The 23186-nt window shown below is 41.2% G+C and overlaps 1 protein-coding gene across 3 annotated transcripts in view; it reads right to left on the bottom strand.

The window, feature by feature from the left end:
* LOC124605368 (nardilysin) overlaps nucleotides 1–23186 on the bottom strand; it is a 391451-nt gene that overhangs the window by 348683 nt on the left and 19582 nt on the right. For all 3 annotated transcript variants that reach the window (XM_047137001.1, XM_047137018.1, XM_047137009.1), the window contains exons 2-3: nucleotides 7712–7800; nucleotides 4919–5055 (exon numbers count right to left, since the gene is read on the bottom strand). In XM_047137001.1, the coding sequence (XP_046992957.1) occupies nucleotides 4919–5055; nucleotides 7712–7800 (226 nt within the window). The remainder of the gene's footprint in view (nucleotides 1–4918; nucleotides 5056–7711; nucleotides 7801–23186) is intronic.

Here is a 23186-nt window from a genome sequence, read left to right as displayed (position 1 = left end):
GGGTAACGTTACTGAAACAATGATCGGGCTACTTAGTATATAATAGAGCATACAGATTTCAAGGAGGAAACGTATGAAGACGCAGACTTCCTCGTTATCAATATGTGCGGCATATCTTTCGTGTTAACGAAAGTAAATTCCCGCTTTACCTCTTCTTACGTGTCAAATGAAATGAATGCCATGAGGAATAGAATATTTGTTGACTGCGTCTCTTCTTTCTTCCATCCTTACCAACATATTTCTTCATTCTCGTGGTAATCATGACATTCTATGTGTATGCTGCAAAAGATTGCAAGTGGACAAATTCGACATCGAGGTGCAAAGCGTTATATTCAATTCGAATAAGCTTCCGGTGTATTTTTACTTCGTTTGTAGTTTTAGATGATTATGAACGTTACGGAAAATTATCTCACATGCTTTATGTTGAATGAGAAACATTGAATGATCCGTTTTGCTTTCCCTACGTTGAAATGATATAATGTCGGCGTCAACAGCCTTCTTCCACGCCGGAAGCTGAAACTTGTATGATTCTGGATTAATGATAATTGAATGTCTCATATGTATACATAGCCCACAAGGCGACGTCAGAAACCATCAGGGGAGAACGCCGCATAAAAACCAAACGTGCGCGCGCGTCTCCACTCTGAAGAACCGTATCGGAGAATCACGGCAAGCATTTCGCTGAAGAGCTGCCTCGTCAGAGAGCCTAGAAATGGCAGCGTCGTAGCAAGTATTTGTCAACACTCCGATAGTGCATTTACTTCCGGGTGTAGGTCGGCGTTACCTCGCTAAATTCACTTGACATTCGTTTTCCACATCGAAGACTCGTACGATATAATCCACTGCAAGATGACACAATTAGAAAGTATATTTAATTTCTGGACTCCAAGAACGGCGTTTTTCACATAAGTAACACCTGTTTGTGTGTGCATTCGGGAGGAGGACGGTGCAATCCCGCGCCCGGCCATCCTGATTTAGGTTTTCAATGATTTCCCTAAATCGCTTCAGGCAAATGCCGGGATGGTTCCTTAGGAAGGGCACGGCCGATTTCCTTCCCCATCCTTCCCTAATCCGAGCTTGTGCTCCGTCTCTAATCACATCGTTGTCGACGGGACGTTAAAACAGTAATCTCCACCTCCTCTGTTCGTGTGTTTAAGGTTGCGTTTTGAGGAACAGGCAACATCGCAGTGACTACATTCCGCCTCTGGCAGCCAGTGTGTCGTTAGCTCAGAGGTTCCCTTGTGCGTTGCAGTGCTTGTACTATAAGACATAGCAGTTCGAATCACGGTAGAAGCCGCTGACTACAACCTTTTATTTTCCATTTTAATTAATGGAGTTGCAAACTGCTAGTAAAAATTTCTTATGCGAAATCTGAAGAATGCCTTTAAACATCAATCTTCGTCCGATTTCGACTTAGTAAATTAAGTTAATATCATGGATTTCTGCTTTGCAAATTCCAAGGTGCTTCACTGTAAAATAGACCCTGAAAAGATTCAAACCGACTGTCAACGATATAAATTTGAGCTTTGTTCGTCATATAGGTCTAACATGTCAGAAGGTTGTTTATGAAGTGCACATGTTCATTAATATAGTTCCCTTCTTCCAAATTTTTGCAATAGCATTTAACTGTAGACGTTTTCTAACACCGGCGTTAGCAATTCCTTTCCGTTCTCTGAAACCTTCAAAACGACAAATTTTTCTGGTTTAAATCTGATGACCTTAACTATCACTTCCGATCAACAATAAATACTTCATGAACTCCAAATGTGCAGTGTTCCTGCACTGCTACAGAGCATGCATTGCAAGGTATTCACACAGTTTATCGCATAGACTGACCATAAGGAATGAAACAAGAACTGTAATACACTTTACACCACAGACGCTCACTCTGGCTTGACGAAAACATCCAAACATTGACCAAAAGTTGCACAAATAATTGAGTTTGAAAGGAAAAGAAACGAGATATGAAGCATTTATAAATTCATCGAATGTAGTGAGTTGGTTTCATTTCGTCCCAGTCTATAAAATTAACTTCGGGCCATACTCAGCTCTTGCCGATTAATGTAATATAATACCCGCCTACTAATCAGGGCGTCTGTCTCCGTTGCTTTTGAGCGTGAATGGAAATTGTAGAAATTTTCTGTGGAGCAACATTTAATAATAAAGCGTTTTAAATCATCAAAAGAGATGAGCGGTAGCAGGCGCTTTCGATAAAGAACGGGGGAGTGCAGCGCCGCTGCTGTCGCCACGGCCACTGCCAGTAGCCAGCAAATGGATCCCGGAGCTTTGCCGCATACGGCGTCCAGAGGAGGACAGTCTGCAGGAAATCTGCCGCAAAATCGTTACTGGATAAAATTTTGATATCGGTGTGTCACAAAGCGAAATAGATTGAATCTGCGCTACCATTACATTCACGTCTTCAGCATTCAGACAGAAGAGGCTATAAAAATATTTTATACCAGCTGCTCTCGATCCACTGACATTATGAACAGAAACAACGCTCGCTACCGCTAGACCACAGGCGTAGTCAGCATAGAGTCTCTCTATCATGGGACAAGTTTTCACCCAGGAAGTGCTGCAGTCTACAGTGTTGCCAGATTGTGCAGATAACCGGACTTAGAGAATTAGCGAGTTGGCCAGTTTTTTTGTCCCATGTCGCGATCGGCGCGGACTTAGCCTCTGAAGCGGCCGGCCGCCGGTCAAGTTTTATGTCAAAGAGTGTACCTTCATACATGTACACATCATCAGTGGTTAGGTAAATGATTAGAGTTGCAATTCTCTATGACAGGTAGAACAGGCACCACCAGAGTGTATTAGTGTTGTTTGTGTGTAGCATTGTTACCAGGCCTGGAAGGATAGATAAGGAATAAGAACAGTGTCAGATATTGAGTGAACACTATGAAGGTCACAAAGATGCCACAAACTCACATGATACAGCATTATCAGCACCTGATAAAGTCTGAAATGGGTCTCAATGTGAATCTCCATTTGGCCAGCTGGATGAACTGTCTACTATGCAGATTTGTGGATCATTCGAATGTGACAGTGATTTTGATGTATTCCCACAGCCATCGAGCTCCCCATATCCACCCTTGATCAAATGTGTCTTACCTGCTCAAATATCAATACAGACCCTGTGTTAGCTTCCAGGACATGTTAATACAGTTGTGGGCCAGCTCGTCTCAGATAAGGGTACAACACCTTTATGACACCTCCCAAATGAATCTGTGCATGCATACAGATTAGAGGTGGTGCAATATCACACTGATAAGTGGGTTCATACTGGTAAGTTCCTTTTCAGTTTTATTTAATTTTGTAATCACTGCAATAACATTGCATATGCTCACAATTCATGAAGTTTTGTTTCCTTTTCTTCTTCTCATTTCTTGTTAATCAGTGTAGTATAAAATAAAATCCATCCTATTTTTTTTTTTTTAATTTTATTTTTTAGATCTGCCAATGAACAAAAGTCTGCAACGCATAGTGCTATGACTACGTAAACAAGTAAACATGTGAATTAATAATTTTACATGACTGGTTGAAGCCAACAGCTACATTTCTGTCACAGTCACAGACAAACAAAAGTCAATATGTCTCACTGTGTTCCTGATTAATGTACAGTCAACGTCTAGACAATCAGACAATTATACACCAACGAGCTAAAGCAAGACAATCAAACAATTATACACCAACAAGCCAAAGCATTAAGACCACCCGCTCAATAGAGATTTGGTCCACCTAGGAATGCATGCCAAAGATTTGACAAGTCTTTGGTAGGTTTCCAGAGGTATGTGGCATCAGAAATCCACCCACATAGCACACAATTTCCGTAAATTATGGGCTGGTGATTCATGGGTGTGGAGCTGGCATTCAGTGGTGTCCCAGATATGTTTCATCAAGTTCAGATCAGGTGAATGGTGGTGGCCAAGGCATCGTATGAATTCACTATCATGAACCTCAAATCACTGTATCATGATTCTGGCCTTGTGTCAGGGACAGCTGTCTTGCAGGAAGACACCATAACCAAATGCCATGTTTCCATTAATCCACACTACCAGTCTCAACGATTTCGCGTCCACTGTTATCACAATTGACAGTGTCACTGGGTGAACACAGAAATATTTACAGATTATTTGCCGTAGAGTCCCATGTTCAACAATGTGCTCTAAAACACTTGTTCCTGCACCATCAGTGTATTCTGTTGGCAGATTTGCCACGGGTCACAACCTGTTCTGCTTTACAGAGTGTGTGAGCTAGTCTATTATCTCCACATTTTGTGATGAAGTGTGGACACTCAACCCTTTGTAATCTACTAGTGGTTGCATTGTCCTTCAACCACTTTCCACTGATGCTCACACCCGTACATGATCCTCATGAGCTCATTTGCTCATTTGCAGGTGCTGGGCCACAACAATCCACTATTTATTATCATTGTTGATGACAGCTGATTTCCCCATTTGGTTGGTTGGTTGGTTGGTTTTGGGGGAGGAGACCAGACAGCGAGGTCATCGGTCTCATCAGATTAGGGATGGACGGGGAAGGAAGTCGGCCGTGCCCTTTGAAAGGAACCATCCCGGCATTTGCCTAGAGCGATTTAGGGAAATCACGGAAAACCTAAATCAGGATGGGCGGACGCGGGATTGAACCGTCGTCCTCCCGAATGCGAGTCCAGTGTGCTAACCACTGCGCCACCTCGCTCGGTCCCCATTTGCAGCACGTATAGTCACTACAATGATTCCTCATTTGTCTCCATGCCACTCGTATACTTTCTTTACTGTCCCGTGCCTGCAAGACCACCAGGTGTCATCCAATCTTGTGGTGGGTAGAGGTCATAATGATTTGGCTCATTAGAGCATTTCCATTTTCTTGGGATTATCTAAATCATAGTTAAACTGTAAAATGTAACCCTTTTTCTCACCAATTTTTCCTCTTGTTTCAGAGACTCCACTTCACTGCCTTCACCATCTGACAAACTTCCAGAAGAGTTGCCTTCATTTTCAGATTCTTCAGATGAAGAATCAGATTCATCGTGAGATTGGTTTTCCACAGTTTCATCTGTACAACAGAGTAATTATTATATGCCATTACACTAAAGCTATGTCAAATGAAATCCTAGCTAAAAGTTCTCCCTTAACCTCAGCTTTACATGCTCCACTATCTGAAGACTCATGAATGACTCAGCAGGAGAATAATACACTTTAATACATTTAATAAACTTCAGTCATAAAAGTTGAAAAATACCAACTACTGCACATGAATTATTAGCATTAACAGCACACAGAAATCTGAGAATAAAAAAAATGCGAACACAAATGATAAACAGCAAGGAAACAGCCGGCTATCACAAAATTCAGCAAGAGCTAACACTTCATCTACATTTTTGCAACAATCCTGATTCAGCACATTCCAATTGTAATGTCTATTCTTATGACTTCCGTTTCCTGCTTTGCTTCCTTCAAATTTCCGTAGCACTTAACTTAGTTTCTGTACTAACTGTGGTCCTCTCCTCATTCCTCCGACATTCCTATCCCTTTATCTCATTTACATGCATTCCTCCCAAATTCGTATCCCTGTACATTATCTCCATGGCAGTTATGCCTTGCTAATGAACGAGGAGGAATTCAAAATTCTGAAAGTGACCGAAAAAGTGTTTAAACTGACTTTTCCAGTACCTCCATCACATGTAATAATTACAGAAGAGCTTCTCAAAATTACAAAAATGAGAAAGTCATAACATTATTCACAATCTCCAATAAGTGTATAAATTACTGCACTATCAGCACATATGACAAATGTTAAAAACATTGATATCACCCACAAAACAAAACAAAATCCAAATGTTAAGAACTTTTAATATAGTAATCATTTGGTAAAAGTAAAGTAGTCACTCACCATTAGGATAAAATAGCATTACTTTCTTAAAAAGTAGATGAACTGTAACTGTTTCCAAATGAAACACTATACCATTATTCTTTATTAGTATGTCAAGATGCTGAAGACATTCAAACAACAGTCACAAAGGTTAGAACAATGTGAAATACTACTAAATCATGACACTGTGTTCAGAGAGAGAGAATATTACAGTTATCCACAAACTGAAACTACCATAACATAGCTACCTCCTGTTTAAAAACACAAAGAAAGAAGTACCCACAGAACAGATACAAAGAACAATCGGTCAGAATAATTTTAGGGTATACCAGTAACCCGGTTCTTTAAAGAATCAAACTCCCATGTATAAAACTGCTCCAAATGTCTGATCACTTTACAAATGAGTAATGTGTTAAAATATCTGACTTTAATAAAGTAAGCACTAAAAAGTTTAGGATAGTGTTGAAATTATGCTCCAAGTTTGATGGAACTAACTGAGTACTCTAATTATCAAGCACCAGATGAATATAGTCTGGGTAATTTGCACTCCATTTTAATCAAAAGTTAGTTTTCCATGCATCTCAATGTTTATAATGTCATATCTCCTGATGTGTGTGTCATACAATTATATAATTTTGCAAGCACATTCAGTGACATATGTAGATGCTGTCTGCAAAGTGTTTTGCAAATAGATTTGGGAGTAAAGATGCCTGATGTTGAAGTTGAATTTTAAGCAGAAGCTAGTGTTTCGCACATGCAAATGTTTATGACTTCATATCTCCCGAACTGTGTGTTGTACAATAATATAATTTCGCAGGAAGATTCTGTGGTATTTGTGGATACTGTCTCCAACTGTGCTGGGAAAACAACTACTAGTAAACAAGTAATAATTGAAACATCATGTCTGCTACTCAAGTTTTACAGCATGATCAGCGAGACTGTAGTCAGCGATAAATTTTTTTACTTTCATCACATGTCGGACGTGTCCGACAGAACAGACACCACTAATGATGGTAAGGCTGATGCATACATTTATATAACAGAGAATGGAGAAAGAAAGGGAAGGGATGGATGGGTATTGTGTTAACACAATGGCTAAAGCTGAAAATTTGTGTTGGACCAGGACTTACATCAGGATTTACCATTTCTCATGAGCAGTTGCCTCAACCGCTGAGCCATCCGGACACAGTCCCTGACCAACTCAAATTTCCAACTTATTGCACAGTGCAATGCATCGCTTGCCCATTAACCCCTGACTTGCAAATAATATTCCTGTAGGAGTTCAAACAATGTCTGCTTCAGTGAAAATGCACTAATACTGTCCAAACTCCTAAAGGAAACAATAATTTGCACACTGTGGGTAATGGACGAGGGATGCTGAATATCAGTTTTAAGAATCCAATGTCTTGAAGCTTTTGCCATCATAATAGGCATCTTATTAGTGTCAAAGTTTGCTCATGCGGCATACGGATGTTATTCTTGACGTTTTAGGAATGGCTCAGAAGCAATATTGTAAGTATCAAAACTTTCTGGACCCAACACAATGAATATGATTTCCTTTATTAATAGTTGCATGTAGCCGATTTCTGCTATAAAAGCACTATTACATTGTTAAATGAGGCAGCTCTGAGGAAACATTAAGAGAAACCATTGAGAGTGTAAATGTTATTCTGAATGAGTATTAACATCATTTGAAATAGGAGTCCCTATTTGTAAGGTTAGATTGGCAAATACCTTGTTACAATAATTTCTTACCTCTTTTATTGAGCTTATATGAACATAAGTAATATGGTAGTCTATACTACTTCTCTAATATTTTTGAAACTGTTATACACGTTACCCTCATTAATCGGTTCCTGGTCAAGTGTCGTTAAATTCTCCACGTCGGAGATTAATAGGGCTGTCACACCATTCTTCAGTTTAATAACTCTGCAAAAGAATATTCCGTAGGTATAATGGAAACAAACAAAAAATACAAAGCTTGTATAGTGGCAGTTAAAATGATGCTATGACTCACTACTTGTACAAACACACACACACACACACACACACACACACACACACACACACACACACATTTACACAAAACACATATTTACACAAAGTAAGTCTAAATTAACAGAGAGAAGTAACTCTCAAACCAATTTTGTGGGCAGTACTATCCATTACCATTAAGGTCATATATTCTATTTGTAGTTATAAACAAAATAATAAAATCTTACAACTACTTTGAAAAAGAAAGAGAGAAAAGATAAATGACAATTACTTCCTCTGTTGTACTAGGCTGTTCATCAGAATTGTGGAATATGCAGTTCATGAAAAATTACCTGTTTCATATTTACATAGACAAGTTCTTAAAACAAAAATGCCTTATTATAACTGAAGTTCTTCCAACTTGTAAGCAATTTCAATATCAACTAAGCACAGCAAATAAAAAAAAGCAACATATGTCCTGCACTCCCGCAGACACACTTCGCTGTCAATCCATGGATAAACATTTAATTCAAGCAAGGCAATCCTCACTTCTTGTGACGAGTCTACTGCTTGATCATAATTTTCCGTTCCTCGCTTTTTAACTGATACTCTTCTAAATGCATTTTTACTTCAACAATACAGTAGTAATGAAAGTATGCATGGTTCAAGCATACACTTTTCTCACTTCTAACATCCACATCTCTATCAACTACCTAATTTTTATAAGCCTCAGTGTCCAGCAGAATGACAACTTGCAATATGGCATGTCGAGCAGTATATGGTTTATTTTAAGTGCTTGTACACATACTGAATAGTTAAAAAAAAAAACAGGCATAATAAAACAACTAACATCTTTAGTACAATAATCATGTCTTTAGTGCCCCACAACCATGTACAAATTGATCTAATATACACTCCTGGAAATGGAAAAAAGAACACATTGACACCGGTGTGTCAGACCCACCATACTTGCTCCGGACACTGCGAGAGGGCTGTACAAGCAATGATCACACGCACGGCACAGCGGACACACCAGGAACCGCGGTGTTGGCCGTCGAATGGCGCTAGCTGCGCAGCATTTGTGCACCGCCGCCTTCAGTGTCAGCCAGTTTGCCGTGGCATACGGAGTTCCATCGCAGTCTTTAACACTGGTAGCATGCCGCGACAGCGTGGACGTGAACCGTATGTGCAGTTGACGGGCTTTGAGCGAGGGCGTATAGTGGGCATGCGGGAGGCCGGGTGGACGTACCGCCGAATTGCTCAACACGTGGGGCGTGAGGTCTCCACAGTACATCGATGTTGTCGCCAGTGGTCGGCGGAAGGTGCACGTGCCCGTCGACCTGGGACCGGACCGCAGCGACGCACGGATGCACGCCAAGACCGTAGGATCCTACGCAGTGCCGTAGGGGACCGCACCGCCACTTCCCAGCAAATTAGGGACACTGTTGCTCCTGGGGTATCGGCGAGGACCATTCGCAACCGTCTCCATGAAGCTGGGCTACGGTCCCGCACACCGTTAGGCCGTCTTCCGCTCACGCTCCAACATCGTGCAGCCCGCCTCCAGTGGTGTCGCGACAGGCGTGAATGGAGGGACGAATGGAGACGTGTCGTCTTCAGCGATGAGAGTCGCTTCTGCCTTGGTGCCAATGATGGTCGTATGCGTGTTTGGCGCCGTGCAGGTGAGCGCCACAATCAGGACTGCATACGACCGAGGCACACAGGGCCAACACCCAGCATCATGGTGTGGGGAGCGATCTCCTACACTGGCCATACACCACTGGTGATCGTCGAGGGGACACTGAATAGTGCACGGTACATCCAAACCGTCATTGAACCCATCGTTCTACCATTCCTAGACCGGCAAGGGAACTTACTGTTCCAACAGGACAATGCACGTCCGCATGTATCCCGTGCCACCCAACGTGCTCTAGAAGGTGTAAGTCAACTACCCTGGCCAGCAAGATCTCCGGATCTGTCCCCCATTGAGCATGTTTGGGACTGGATGAAGCGTCGTCTCACGCGGTCTGCACGTCCAGCACGAATGCTGGTCCAACTGAGGCGCCAGGTGGAAATGGCATGGCAAGCCGTTCCACAGGACTACATCCAGCATCTCTACGATCGTCTCCATGGGAGAATAGCAGCCTGCACTGCTGCGAAAGGTGGATATACGCTGTACTAGTGCCGACATTGTGCATGCTCTGTTGCCTGTGTGTATGTGCCTGTGGTTCTGTCAGTGTGATCATGTGATGTATCTGACCCCAGGAATGTGTCAATAAAGTTTCCCCTTCCTGGGACAATGAATTCACGGTGTTCTTATTTCAATTTCCAGGAGTGTATAACAATGTAACAAAAATTTATTTCCTCTCTTTCCTTCACTAGTATGTACAATTTATTTCAGTGCAGTTCACAACATTTTTTAAAATTCTCTTTCCTTGATTCACCAAAACTACGAATATTCAAATTCTCACATACAAAAAAATCAAATTCCCTATATCTCTGCATGAGAATTTTATTATTTACTATATGCAGTTCTATACGTGAATACTATGTAATGTGAACATAGTCTCATTCTTCATGGATAACAGTTTTTAAAAGTCCAGAACGATCTTACATTGTCCCTTGAAAGGCACAGATCCAGGCTCATATTCCATTCTGGCACATAGTTTTGTCAGGAACTTTCACAAGCAGAAAGCTGACTACATTTTTATTGTTCTAAATTATCTTCTATATGTGAAAAATCATGGTTTGTAGTACCCAACTGCAATAGATAATATCTGTAGCATTTCTGTCTAGTGGTCTTATTTTTAGTGCAATGTTTTTTGACCCATGCATAAAGCTGTTTTGGACACAAGAAGAATAATACAGTCCATCTCGCAATGCCTCCTTCATTTCAGAATTAGTTTTTGAAGCTTCAGTAGCTTCCCAAGACAAACTGATTTGCATTTTCCCGCATTTAAATCTGAACACAGCTTGTCCATTCCCCACTCTCTCACAGACATTATTCAGAAGTGTCCATAAAAGCAACCAAACATAAAGAATTGCCAATTGCACATACTGACATAATTGCAGTACTGTTATCCTCTGCAAAAAAGGAGACCCTCCATGAGACAGATTTTCTATTTCTTAAAACAATTTCCCCCAAAAAATAAATATGTATAGCATGTGGAACTATGAAAGCCTTTAAGCCACCATTTATAACACCGAGGCATCCAGTGTCTAGAAATCTGAAGGAAATCTATATAATGAGCAATGATTTTTAAGTAGTTTCACAATAAAATAGTGCTGCACCACACTAAGGCAAGTTTAAAAATCCAATAGTATGTGTGAGATGCATTGGAATTAAATTTCTATGTGAAACTGTTAACAAACAGGAGAGAATGCAACCAGCTGCAAAATTCAAATTACCTAATTGAGAGAACTAACACCAGCATTTCTACAGATGATAGCAACATGAAAGTTCATGTAAGCAATTCTTTTAATTATTACCTTTCAAATATGAATGGAAAAATTGGTTCAAATTGTTTTATAGCAAAAGCTGACAATTATAATGAAGCCGCAACAAGCAGGGAATTCATTTTAATTTGTGCTTCTTCTATATTCTTCTCTCGTGTAAGGTAAGTTATCAACTCTTGTAATAGTAAAAGTTATTGTGGGGTTAATAGTATTTGTCATGAGATACTACAAATTTCCAGTCCCAGAATATTTTATGTTCATAATCAATATTATGAAAAGCGTAGATAACTACCCATCATATACGTGAGACGTTGAGTCGTAGACAGGCACAACATTAAGACTGCTATACATCTGAACTTCTAAGGTAGGAAACACACAGTTGCCAGAGACAGTGGTCATGTGTGTATGAGTTGTGATTGGATGATACTTTAGAAGTAGGCCTTTTGGGCTGAAGGCTCAAACGTATAGCAGTCTTTTTGTTTTGCCTATCTGCGACTCACCATCTCCTCTATTTCGTGAGAAGCTATCTGTCCTTCTCATAATACTCTTATTATTCCATTCAGTTTTTTCCATTGTTTCTTATGTAAGGAACTCAACAACTGTTTGTGGTTACACCGAATGCATGTTTGTGTATGTGTGGGTAACATTACTTCTGGTGTAACTTCCCAGACAAACTGAAATATTATAATTAATTGGTTATGTATGAGAAGGATTATTTCTTGACTTTCTAAAAGCTTTTGACTCTGTACCACACAAAAATTATTAACAAAAATATGGTTATGTGGGATATCAATCAAAATTTCTGACTGAGTTGAGAATTTATAGGTGGGGAGGACACAATATTATCTTTGATGGAGAGTCAGCAGCGAAAGTAGAACTAAGATCAGGTGAATTCCAGGGAAGCGTAATGAGATTTTCACTCTGCAGCGGAGTGTGCGCTGATATGAAACTTCCTGGCTGATTAAAACTGTGTGCCCCACCGAGACTCGAACTCGGGACCTTTGCCTCTCGCGGGCAAGTGCTCTACCATCTGAGCTACCGAAGCACGACCCACACCCGGTACTCACAGCTTTACTTCTGCCAGTACCTCGTTTCCTACCTTCCAAACTTTACAGAAGCTCTCCTGCGAACCTTGCAGAACTAGCACTCCTGAAAGAAAGGATACTGCGCAGGAGAGCTTCTGTAAAGTTTGGAAGGTAGGAGACGAGGTACTGGCAGAAGTAAAGCTGTGAGTACCGGGCGTGAGTTGTGCTTCGGTAGCTCACATGGTAGAGCACTTGCCCGCGAAAGGCAAAGGTCCCGAGCTCGAGTCTGAGTCAGGCACACAGTTTTAATCTGCCAGGAAGTTCCAGGGAAGCATGTTGGGACCCTTCTTGTTCATGTTGTATATTAATGATCTGCCAGTCAGTATCAACAGCTACCTCAGACTGTTTGCAGATGATGCAGTTATCTATAATGAAGTACTGTCTCAAACAGTTGCAAAAATATCGAGCCAGATCTTGATAAGATTTCAAAGTGATGTAAAGATTGGTGATCTGCTTTAAATGCACATAAATATAAAATTACACACATTACAAATGTAAAAAGGTAATATCCTGTGACTATGAAACCAATGAGTACAATTACAGTCAGTCACCTCTTACATATATCAAGGTGTAACAGTTTGTGGGGCTATAAAAGGAAAGATCACATACGCTCGGGGGTAGGTAAGTCAGGTGGCAAACTACAGTTCACTGTCAGGAAACTAGAAAAATACAAAGGAGGCTGCCTACATATCACTTGTGTGTTTTGCCTTAGAAACATTGCTCCAGGGTGTGGGATCCAAACTAAATAGAACTAACTTGGGATACTGAACATATATAAAGAAGGGCAGCACAAATGGTTTCAGGTTTGTTTGATGACATTCACAGAAATTTTGAAAACTTGAATTGACAGATTCTTGAAGGTACATGCAAATTACCCCCCCCCCCCCCCCCAACCCTATTATAAAATTTCAGGAACCTGTACTAAGTGAAAAAACTTTAGACATTGTTCAGCTCCATATGTATTACTCCTGTAATGACCATGAAAACAAAATTACATTAGTTACAGTATGCAAAGTGGCATTTTAGAAGTTATTTTCCACACAATCTGTAGGTGGCTAGATTGAAAAGAAACCCGAACATGTGGTACTATGCTACATACCCTATGTCATGCGTTTCACGCTTGTCTGCAGGATATGTTGTAGGTAAATATAAATGATCCCACATATGTTAATAAACACTGATCTTTAGAGCATGATGAAGTATCACTGTTTGCTACAGCTTGCAAATATTCCAAGTCATCTGACTGTCACTCAAAACTTTCTGCTAACGAAGCTGCATTTTTATGTAATTAATGGTTTAGTATTTTACCAGTAAACCCCTGATTCTTTATAGAAACTGATTCCCACATATAAAACAGCTCCAAGGGTCTGATTACTTTATATTAAGCATGTAAGTGAGAAAAAGTTTAGAAATGGGGTTGGAATTATGCTTAAAGTTTGTTGGAAGTCAATAAGTACTCTCTTTGTGAAACACTAGATGTAGTCCATCTGAAAAATTTGTGCTCCATTTTAAGCAAGAGCAAGTTTTTCATATATCTCAATGCTCGTGATGTCGTAGCTCTTGAACTGTGTGTCCTACGATGATATAATTTTGCACGTACATTCAGTGGTATATCCAGATACAGTCTACAAAGTGTGTTGGGAATAGAGTAACTAGTAAAGAAATAATTAAAAGTCATGCCTGATAAAGTTTTGGAGAAGGCAGTTTTTCACACATACAAACATTTATGATTTCATATATTCTGAAAATGTGCTGCACAAAGAAGCAATTTTGCGGGCACATTTAGTGGTAATGCGGATATTGTCTGCAAACTGTGTTGCGAATAGAGTTGGTAGTAGAAAAGTAATAAACTAAAGCATAATTTCGGATGCTGAAGGTTTACTGCAAGAAAAGCGATAAAATTTTTCGTTTCATCAATCTCTGAGGAGTGTCCGCAAGAAAAGAGTTTCATAAAGGTTTATGAAAAGAATAGATTGCTACTCACTGTAAAGATTACAATTTCAGTAGCAGACAGACACGATGAAAAGACTGTTACAAATAAGCTTTCAACCGAAACTTTCTTCAGAAAAAAACACACACACACACACACACACACACACACACACACACACTTAACCGCTATCCCCAGCCAGATGCAACTGAAACAAATAGAATGGAAGCACACTCCAGAGTGGGGTGGGGAAATGGAAGGACAGCAGAGTACGGGTGGAGGAAGAGGAATCAGCACTGTCTGGCGGAACGTGCAGCGACTACAGGTGGCAGGACAGGGCTGCCGGATACAGCAAAAGGAGGCTTTACGGGGTGGAGAGGGGGTGGGGAGAAATGGGGAGCAGGAAGGAGAGGATGAGAGAAGGGGAAAAACTGGTGGGTGGACAGCAGAGAACAGCGCACAACGGGGATGAGGGGTGGCAAATTGTGAGGAGGTGATAGAACATAGGGGGGGCGGAAATGCATTGAAGGTGCGAGGTCAGCAGGTTACCATTAAGTTGAAGCCAGGATGATTTCAGGAACGGAGAATGTGTCATGAGGACAACTCCCATCTGCACAGTTCAGAAAAGCTGGTGGTGTAGGGAGGATCCAGATTGTCAAGTAGCCATTGAAATCAAGCATGTTATGTACAGCTACACATAGAACCACAGGTTGGTCCACTTTGTTTCTGGCCACAGTTTGGCCATTCATATTGGTGGACAGCTGGTCGGTACTCATACCAATAGCAAAAGCTGAGCAATGGTTGCTGAAGAGCTGGTATATGACATAACTGCTCTCACAGATGGCCCGATGTCTGATGAGCTAGGATAAGATTGTGACAGGACTGATTTAATATGTGTTGGGTAGGTGGATTGGACAGGTCTTGCATCTGAATCTTTCACAGGGACATGAGCCCTATGGCAAGTTTGATATTGGGAGTGACATGGGGCAGATTAGGATGTTGTGGAGGTAGTGCGGCCAATGGAGGTAGTGTGGCCTTGCATTTGAATCTTTCACAGGGACATGAGCCCTATGGCAAGTTTGATATTGCGAGTGACATGGGGCAGATTAGCATTTTGTGGAGGTAGTGTGGCAAAAGGAACACCTCTTAGGGGGAGTGGGAAGGATGCTGGGTAAGATGTCCCTAATTTCAGGACATCGTTATAGACAATCAAAGCCATGACAGAGGATGTGTTTCAGCTGTTCCAGTCCTGGGTGGTATTGGGTAACAAAAGGAGTTGCTCCTTTGTAATTGTTCTCCTGGATACTGAGAAGATTGGGATGTGAGGGATACGGCACAGGAAATGTGTTTGCAGACTACATCTGGGGGACAGAGTCAGTCTCTGAAGGACTTTGTGAGATCTTAAAGATACTGGGAAAGGGAGCACCTGTCACTGCAGATACCCCGTCCCCATGTGGTCACACTGTACAGGAGAACTTTTTTTGTGAGGACAGGATGATGGCTATCGAAAAGCGGGTATTGATGGGTTTAATGTGGACAGCTTATTTGATGGATCCATCAGAGATCAATATCCAGGAATGTGACACCCAGGACTGAGGAGGACCAAATGAAGTGGATGGGAGAGGTGCTCATATTGTGAAGGAACGAGGGTAGGGTGTCCTGGACCTGAGTCCATATCATGAAAGTATCATCAATGTGCTTGACCCAGACCGGGGGTACGGGGCTTTGGGAAGCTTGAAAGGTTTCCTCTAGAAGGCCCATAAACATGTTGCCATAGGAGGGTGTTACGTGGGTGCCAATGGCTGTGCCACAAATTGCCACCTTCCTTCCCTTCAAAGGAGTAGTAGTTGCGTGTTATGATATAGTTAGTAAACAATCAATTATTCATAAAAGGAATCAGTCTTTCCTTCTCATGTCATATGGTAAGTCTCCCCTGACCCATGATTCTGGGTGAATTTCCCAAAACCTATCCCTTTTTCTACACCTCTCCATTCCTTTTACTTCACCATTCTTCCTTCCCCTTCAACCCTTCTGCCTGAAGAAGGAGCCACTGGCTCCAAAAGCTTGCCAATCACAACAGTCTTTCATGTGTGCGTTCTGGCACCACTAAATGATATAGTTAGTAAGGTGTATGAGGAATGAGGTAGACGGTTTGGAGACTGAAAGATGTTGAGAGAGGTAGTATTAACAGTGTTCTTGAATTTTTTTTATTTGGGATTTAGTGATGTGCTGGAAAGGAAGTTTAGGGGCTGTGGCAAGTTGATTAGGTCAGCTAGGCAGTTCTGGATGCTATGACAGGCTGATGAGGAGGAACATTGTGGGTAGTATAGGGGTTGGGTATTGGTGCCCCAAGGCGGCAATGGGACTTCAGCTGGCTGGATAACTTATGGAGATGGTGTTTGGAATGCTCTTCCAGGTACTAGAGAAGAAGGGACTCAGTTTCATGTATGTGACGTATGTCGTAGGGACTGCACAGTACCAATATCTTGTGGAGAGGGCAGACATGTTTCTAGGATGCCTGTACCATGAAGATGTGTTTTTGTAGTACCAGGTTTGTGAGGGAGAGGGGCTGGCGGAATATGAAAAGGTGAAGGTCATTGTGAAAGGAGGGGTTGGATCCAGGGAAAGGATTTTTTATGGGTAGGTCACTGGGCGTCATTACCATATATTATATTATAATTATTCCTATGATCACAATTATTCCCTCATCGTCTTGTATTTTTGTGTGTTATTGTCCACACCTACCTGTGTCATGTGAACATCTGAAACTAAACAATCTCCCTCCCCTCTTCCCTTAGCCCAACACACACATTCTTCCATATCCATTTGTTCCATTCCTCTTTCCCACTTTTTGTCTGTATTTGTGTGCATTTTTACATATTTGTGCATATCTGTACATATTTTATGCATCTCTTCTTGTTGTTCAGCTCACTTCACAATCACCCAATGATTTTATTTGCCCTTTCCTACATCAGTGCCCGTTTCCCCAACATCATCCTGCCACAATGGACCTCACAAGTCTCTATCCCTTACAAACCTGGTACTGCAGAACCACCACTCCATGCCACAGGCATTCCAGAAACACTTCCACTCCCTTCTCAAGATATTGTTCTGTCCAAAACTTAACTAAATATACCACATCTCCGAAACTGAAACCCTTGCACTCCAACACCTGGAAGAGCATAAGTTATCCAGTGAGCTAGCTTCCCAATGCCACCTTGGGGCACCTCTATCTAACCCCTACCCTACCCATAGTGTTCCACCTCATCAACCCCTCGCAGCACATAAACCTTGCCTAGCTGACCACCTCAACTTGCCATATCCCCCAAACCACCTTTCCAGCACATCACTAAATCCTGAGCCAAAACAATCCCAGAACACCATTGTTAGCCTTACCACCAAAATCTTCAGGCCCACAGTATTTTCAGCACTATCCAAAGGCCTCTCCTTTAGTTCTACACCCAAGTTTAACCCTATCGGACTTGTGAAAAACCTACTCCCCTTCTCCCAATCCCTACAATGGAAATACTTCTTAGTAACCAATCCTTCCAACCAAAGTCAACCTAATCCCAACATTGAACCCTGCCTCTCTCAGTTGATCTCAGTGATCCTCCCTCCTCCCACCTAACCACCCCCTGGTCACCTTCCAGGACTTTCTGGCCTCCAACTTAACCTCACCGTCCTTCCTCAGGTTCCTTCCTAAAAACACCACCCATTCAGCAGAAGAAAGAACAGTCATACACAGTCTCAAAAATGATCCTGACCTTATCACCACTGTCATTACGAATAACAGTGAATACCTGGCAGAAGGTCTCTGCTAATAGTCTTGACTCCTCCAACTACAGGGTGAGGCATAATAAAGAGCGATTTTAAAAAATTCTTTAATTTTTTTAAATTTCGTAATCTTAAAATACTAGAAAAAGCATTTTCTGCAACAGTAAAACATCATTTATATTTTGAAGATAACTCTGATAAGATGGTGTCCATTTAGACGCACACATTCCTCCAGCCATACCTTGAAGTGACTCATCACATTGTGCAGCACTGCCAATGGGATTTGAACAACTTCTTGCCTGATCCGCTCTTTCAGCACTTCAATTGTTCAAAGAGGGTTATCCTGGTAAACTTTGCTTTTCAGATAACCCAACAAGAAAAAAATCACATGTGAGGTCTGGTGAATGAGAGGCCCAAGCAGTATCCCCATTTCAGGAGATCACATGATTTGGAAAGAAACAATTGACAATATTTATGCTTACTCAAGCAATGTGGGAGGTTCCTCCGTCTTGCTGAAAAAATGCCTCATCATTCACTATGTAGTGTGCCAGTTGTGGAGTAAAAAAGTCTTCCAGCATGTCTGTGTATCTCCCCGAAGTCACTGTTACAGCATTGCCAAGGCCATCTTGGAAAAGTATGGCCCTAAGATCCCTAATAAAGACACGACGCACCATACAGTAACTTTTGTGGAGTGGAATGGTTGGTGATGAAGTTCTCTAGAATTAATGTGAGTCCAAAATCAAAAGTTCTGTTTGTTCACAATACTGGAGAGATGGAAGTGAGCTTCCTCACTCATCTACAAACAGTTTACAACATCCTCGCGTTGATTAATCATGTACAAAAATTCTAAGCAGAACTGGCTTCAGCTCACATAATCTGTTTCCTTAAGGGCCTAACCATTTAGATTTTGTAGGGGTGAAAGTGCAAATATTCGTATAAAATTATTCTTACCGTTCTGTTTGAAATCCCAAGTGTAGTGCTGTGCCAGCGAGTTGAGCGATGAGGGCTTCACTCAATGGCACCTCTTACACGTTTGATGTTTTCAAGTGTGTGCACAACTTTTTGCTCCCAGTTACATCCCTTTCGATAACGTCATCTCCTCAATGTTCTTAACCCACTTTTTCAACACACAGGCAGATGGCATCGGCCAATCCTGATTGATGTTGACGTGGTTTCGGAATGTATGACATGCTAGCTGGTATGAAGTACCATTTTGACAAAATGCTTTGACAGTGTACACACAATGCTGTGGGGTCAGCACGCCATTATGACTAAATGCTATTTCGCGCCAAACGTAACTGATGCAACCTCTCCACCGAATCTGCTCCAGCCCTGAATCCCTGAATCATTACACCAACAACCTGAAAACAGCTTTCACATCCCGCAACTACCCTCCCGACCTGGTACAGAAGCAAATTACCAGAGCCACTTCCTCATCCCCTCAAACCCAGAACCTCCCACAGAAGAACCCCAAAAGTGCCCCACTTGTGACAGGATACTTCCCGGGCCTGGATCAGACTCTGAATGTGGCTCTCCAGCAGGGATACGACTTCCTCAAATCCTGCCCTGAAATGAGATCCATCCTTCATGAAATCCTCCCCACTCCACCAAGAGTGTCTTTCTGCCATCCACCTAACCTTCGTAACCTCTTGGTTCATCCCTATGAAATCCCCAAACCACCTTCCCTACCCTCTGGCTCCTACCCTACCTCCTGGTGTAAAACCTGTCCCATGCACCCTCCCACCACCACCTACTCCAGTCCTGTAACCCGGAAGGTGTACACGATCAAAGGCAGAGCCACATGTGAAAGCACCCACGTGATTTACCGAATGACCTGCCTACACTGTGAAGCTTTCTGTGTGGGAATTACCAGCAACAAACTGTCCATCCGCCTGAATGGACACAGGCAGACAGTGTTTGTTGGTAATGAGGATCACCCTGTGGCTTAACATGCCTCGGTGCACGGCCAGCACATCTTGGCACAGTGTTACACCGTTCGGGTTATCTGGATACTTCCCACCAACACCAACCTATCAGGACTCCGGAGATGGGAACTTGCCCTTCAATATATCCTCTCTTCCCGTTACCCACCAGGCCTCAACCTCCGCTAATTTCAAGTTGCCGCCGCTCATACCTTATCTGTCATTCAACAACATCTCTGCCTCTGTACTTCCGCCTCGACTAACATCTCTGTCCAAAATCTTTGCCTTTACATATGTCTGCTTGTGTCTGTATATGCGCGGATGGATATGTGTTTGTGTGCAAGTGTATACCTGTCCTTTTTCCCCCCTAAGGTAAGTCTTTCCGCTCCCGGGATTGGAATGACTCCTTACCCTCTCCCTTAAAACTCACATCCTTTCGTCTTTCCCTCTCCTTCCCTCTTTCCTGATAAAGAAACTGTGGGTTGCGAAAGCTTGAATTTTGTGTGTGTGTTTGTGTCTCTATCAACATACCAACACTTTAGTTTGGTAAGTTACATCATCTTTGTTTATATATGTACACAAACAAACAAAAAATCACTTGGCTCTACTGAGAAATTCATCAATGGAGTAGGAGTTGGCCACCAATAAATCCTTTAGGCTTCTCTTAAACTGAATTTCGTTGGATGTTATGCTTTTTATGGCTGCTGGAAAGATATTGAGAATGTGTGTTCCTGAATAATGCACACCTTTTTGTACAAGAGTACGTGACTTTAAATCCTTGTAAAGATTATTCTTATTTTTAGTACTGATTCCATGTACTGCACTGTTGGTTTGAAAAAGTGATATTTTTTAATTACAAATTTATGACTGGTTTCAGAATTTTTTTTTAAACGGAAGCTTACACATATATACTTTGACAATCACAAAAATAGGTTAGAATGTAAATAAGTAGTCAATTATACTCCTGTTAAAAGAGACATTTATATATTTTTAAAAAGTATAATTGTTACACAAATAACTAGTTTAGCAGCTCATCATCCACTGTGAATGTGGTATATGCATCCTGCTGAACTGCTCTTTGGATCAGCAGTTCACTAACCTCCATCAATCATTACAGTAACACAGAGTAACCTTCTAATAGGTTAGTGACACATTGGCACACCTTTCTGTTTCAACTCCATATGAATATTCAGAGTCATTACAATATTATTCCTATAGGGTTTAAAAAGTCACTCTTCTGGTATTCTGTTGCCTGCTTTCATTTCTGCTTGCCTGTCTTTGTTCACACTAATTTTTTTTCTTTTTTTCTGTTCATGAACGGACGCAGGAGGTCTAAAAACAGGAATAGAGAAAGATGGGGAGACACACACTGTTTCAATTTAATTTCACCTTTGACTTTTAGCAATTTCTGGACAATGATGAACTTCTGTAATCTTGTTATGCTTATTTAACAACTGAACATCTGTTCCTCCATTTCTGTGTTAGCAGTTGAGAGAACTGGTTCATTAACGGGACCAACTGTCAACTGAATTTAAATTTTTTATTTTAGCTTGAATCTAATACACCCTGCATTTAGAGTAAGTATAAAACATTTTATCTTTCAAGTTCAAAAGCTATGGACAGTTCCCTAATACCCCAACAACCACATACCATTTATTTAAATTTATCACTATTATTTGTATCATAGGGACATAGGCTACAAGTTCGGAGTTACATAAAGGTGACACTAAGCACTACTGATTGCACTTTAATGTGTTATTCCATTATGCCCACTGCTGTTGTAATTCTGTAATATTCTGAAGGCACTGGGACTCTGACAGAAAATTGTATCCCCTAAAATAGCCCTCTCCCACAGGAGGGCAACACAAAGGTGAAATGGGGACTATTCATTCTGCAACATAAATGGGCAATGGCCCATTTCTGTGTAAATGGCATCATACCTCCATTGTTTGTGAGGAAACATGTTGCAGTTCCACAAACCTCCATTCTGACAGAATACAGCAAACAAAGGGGTGGAAACAACTGAATGGATCAAAATTTTAATCAGTACAAGATAAATAATGATAACAGGAAATGGTACTGGGTTCTTTTCAGTTGGTTACTGGATGTCACTGTACACAATGCGTAGGTACTCTACTGCACATATGGAGAAACAGTCTCTCATTTAAATTTTCGGAAAGAAATTGTGACAGTATACATGAAGAGGTACACGACACCACCAAAAGGGCCTGGACGAACCCCTTGCTCAAGTACTGTAGCAGATGAGCTCCTGTTGGATGGAATGAAGCACCTGTGTGTGGAAATACAGGAACTCAAAACAAGACATGTTGGAATAAGCTGTAAGACATCAGCACTTAGCCAGTGTAACAAATGTGGTGAGGCTGTGTGACAGATATTTTGCTGCTTATCATGCCAAATAATTTGTTATTTTTGTTTCTGATTTTTAATTTGTACTAATGTTTAGTTCATTTCTTTCAGCACATAAATGTATACCCATTTCATATAAATGTATGTTTTGCTCTCAGTAGTGCTTACCATTACATACCATATACAGGGTGGTCCATTGTTCGTGACCGGGCCAAATATCTCACGAAATAAGCGTCAAACGAAAAAAACTACAAAGAACGAAACTTGTCTAGCTTGAAGGGGGAAACCAAATGGCGCTATGGTTGGCCTACTAGATGGCGCTGCCATAGGTCAAACAGATATCAACTGCGTTTTTTTAAACAGGAACCCCCATTTTTATTACATATTTATGTAGTACAAAAAGAAATATGAATGTTTTAGTTGAACCACTTTTTCCGCTTTGTGATAGATGGCACTGTAATAGTCACAAACATATGGCTCACAATTTTAGATGAACAGTTGGTAACAAATAGGTTTTTTAAATTAAAATACAGAACGTAGGTACGTTTGAACATTTTATTTCGGTTGTCCCAATGTGATACATGTACCTTTGTGAACTTATCATTTCTGAGAATGCATGCTGTTACAGTGTGATTACCTGTAAATACCACATTAATGCAATAAATGCTCAAAATGATGTCCATCAACCTCAATGCATTTGGCAATACGTGTAATGACATTCCTCTCAACAGTGAGTAGTTCGCCTTCCATAATGTTCGCAGCGACCAATCCACCTGTCATGAAATATGCTATTCAATACCGCTTCAACCG

Source organism: Schistocerca americana, chromosome 1 (assembly GCF_021461395.2).
Source record: "Schistocerca americana isolate TAMUIC-IGC-003095 chromosome 1, iqSchAmer2.1, whole genome shotgun sequence".
Lineage (NCBI taxonomy): Eukaryota > Metazoa > Arthropoda > Insecta > Orthoptera > Acrididae > Schistocerca > Schistocerca americana.
Note: the sequence above shows the minus strand (reverse complement) of the source record. Positions and strands in the feature narration are given on the sequence as shown.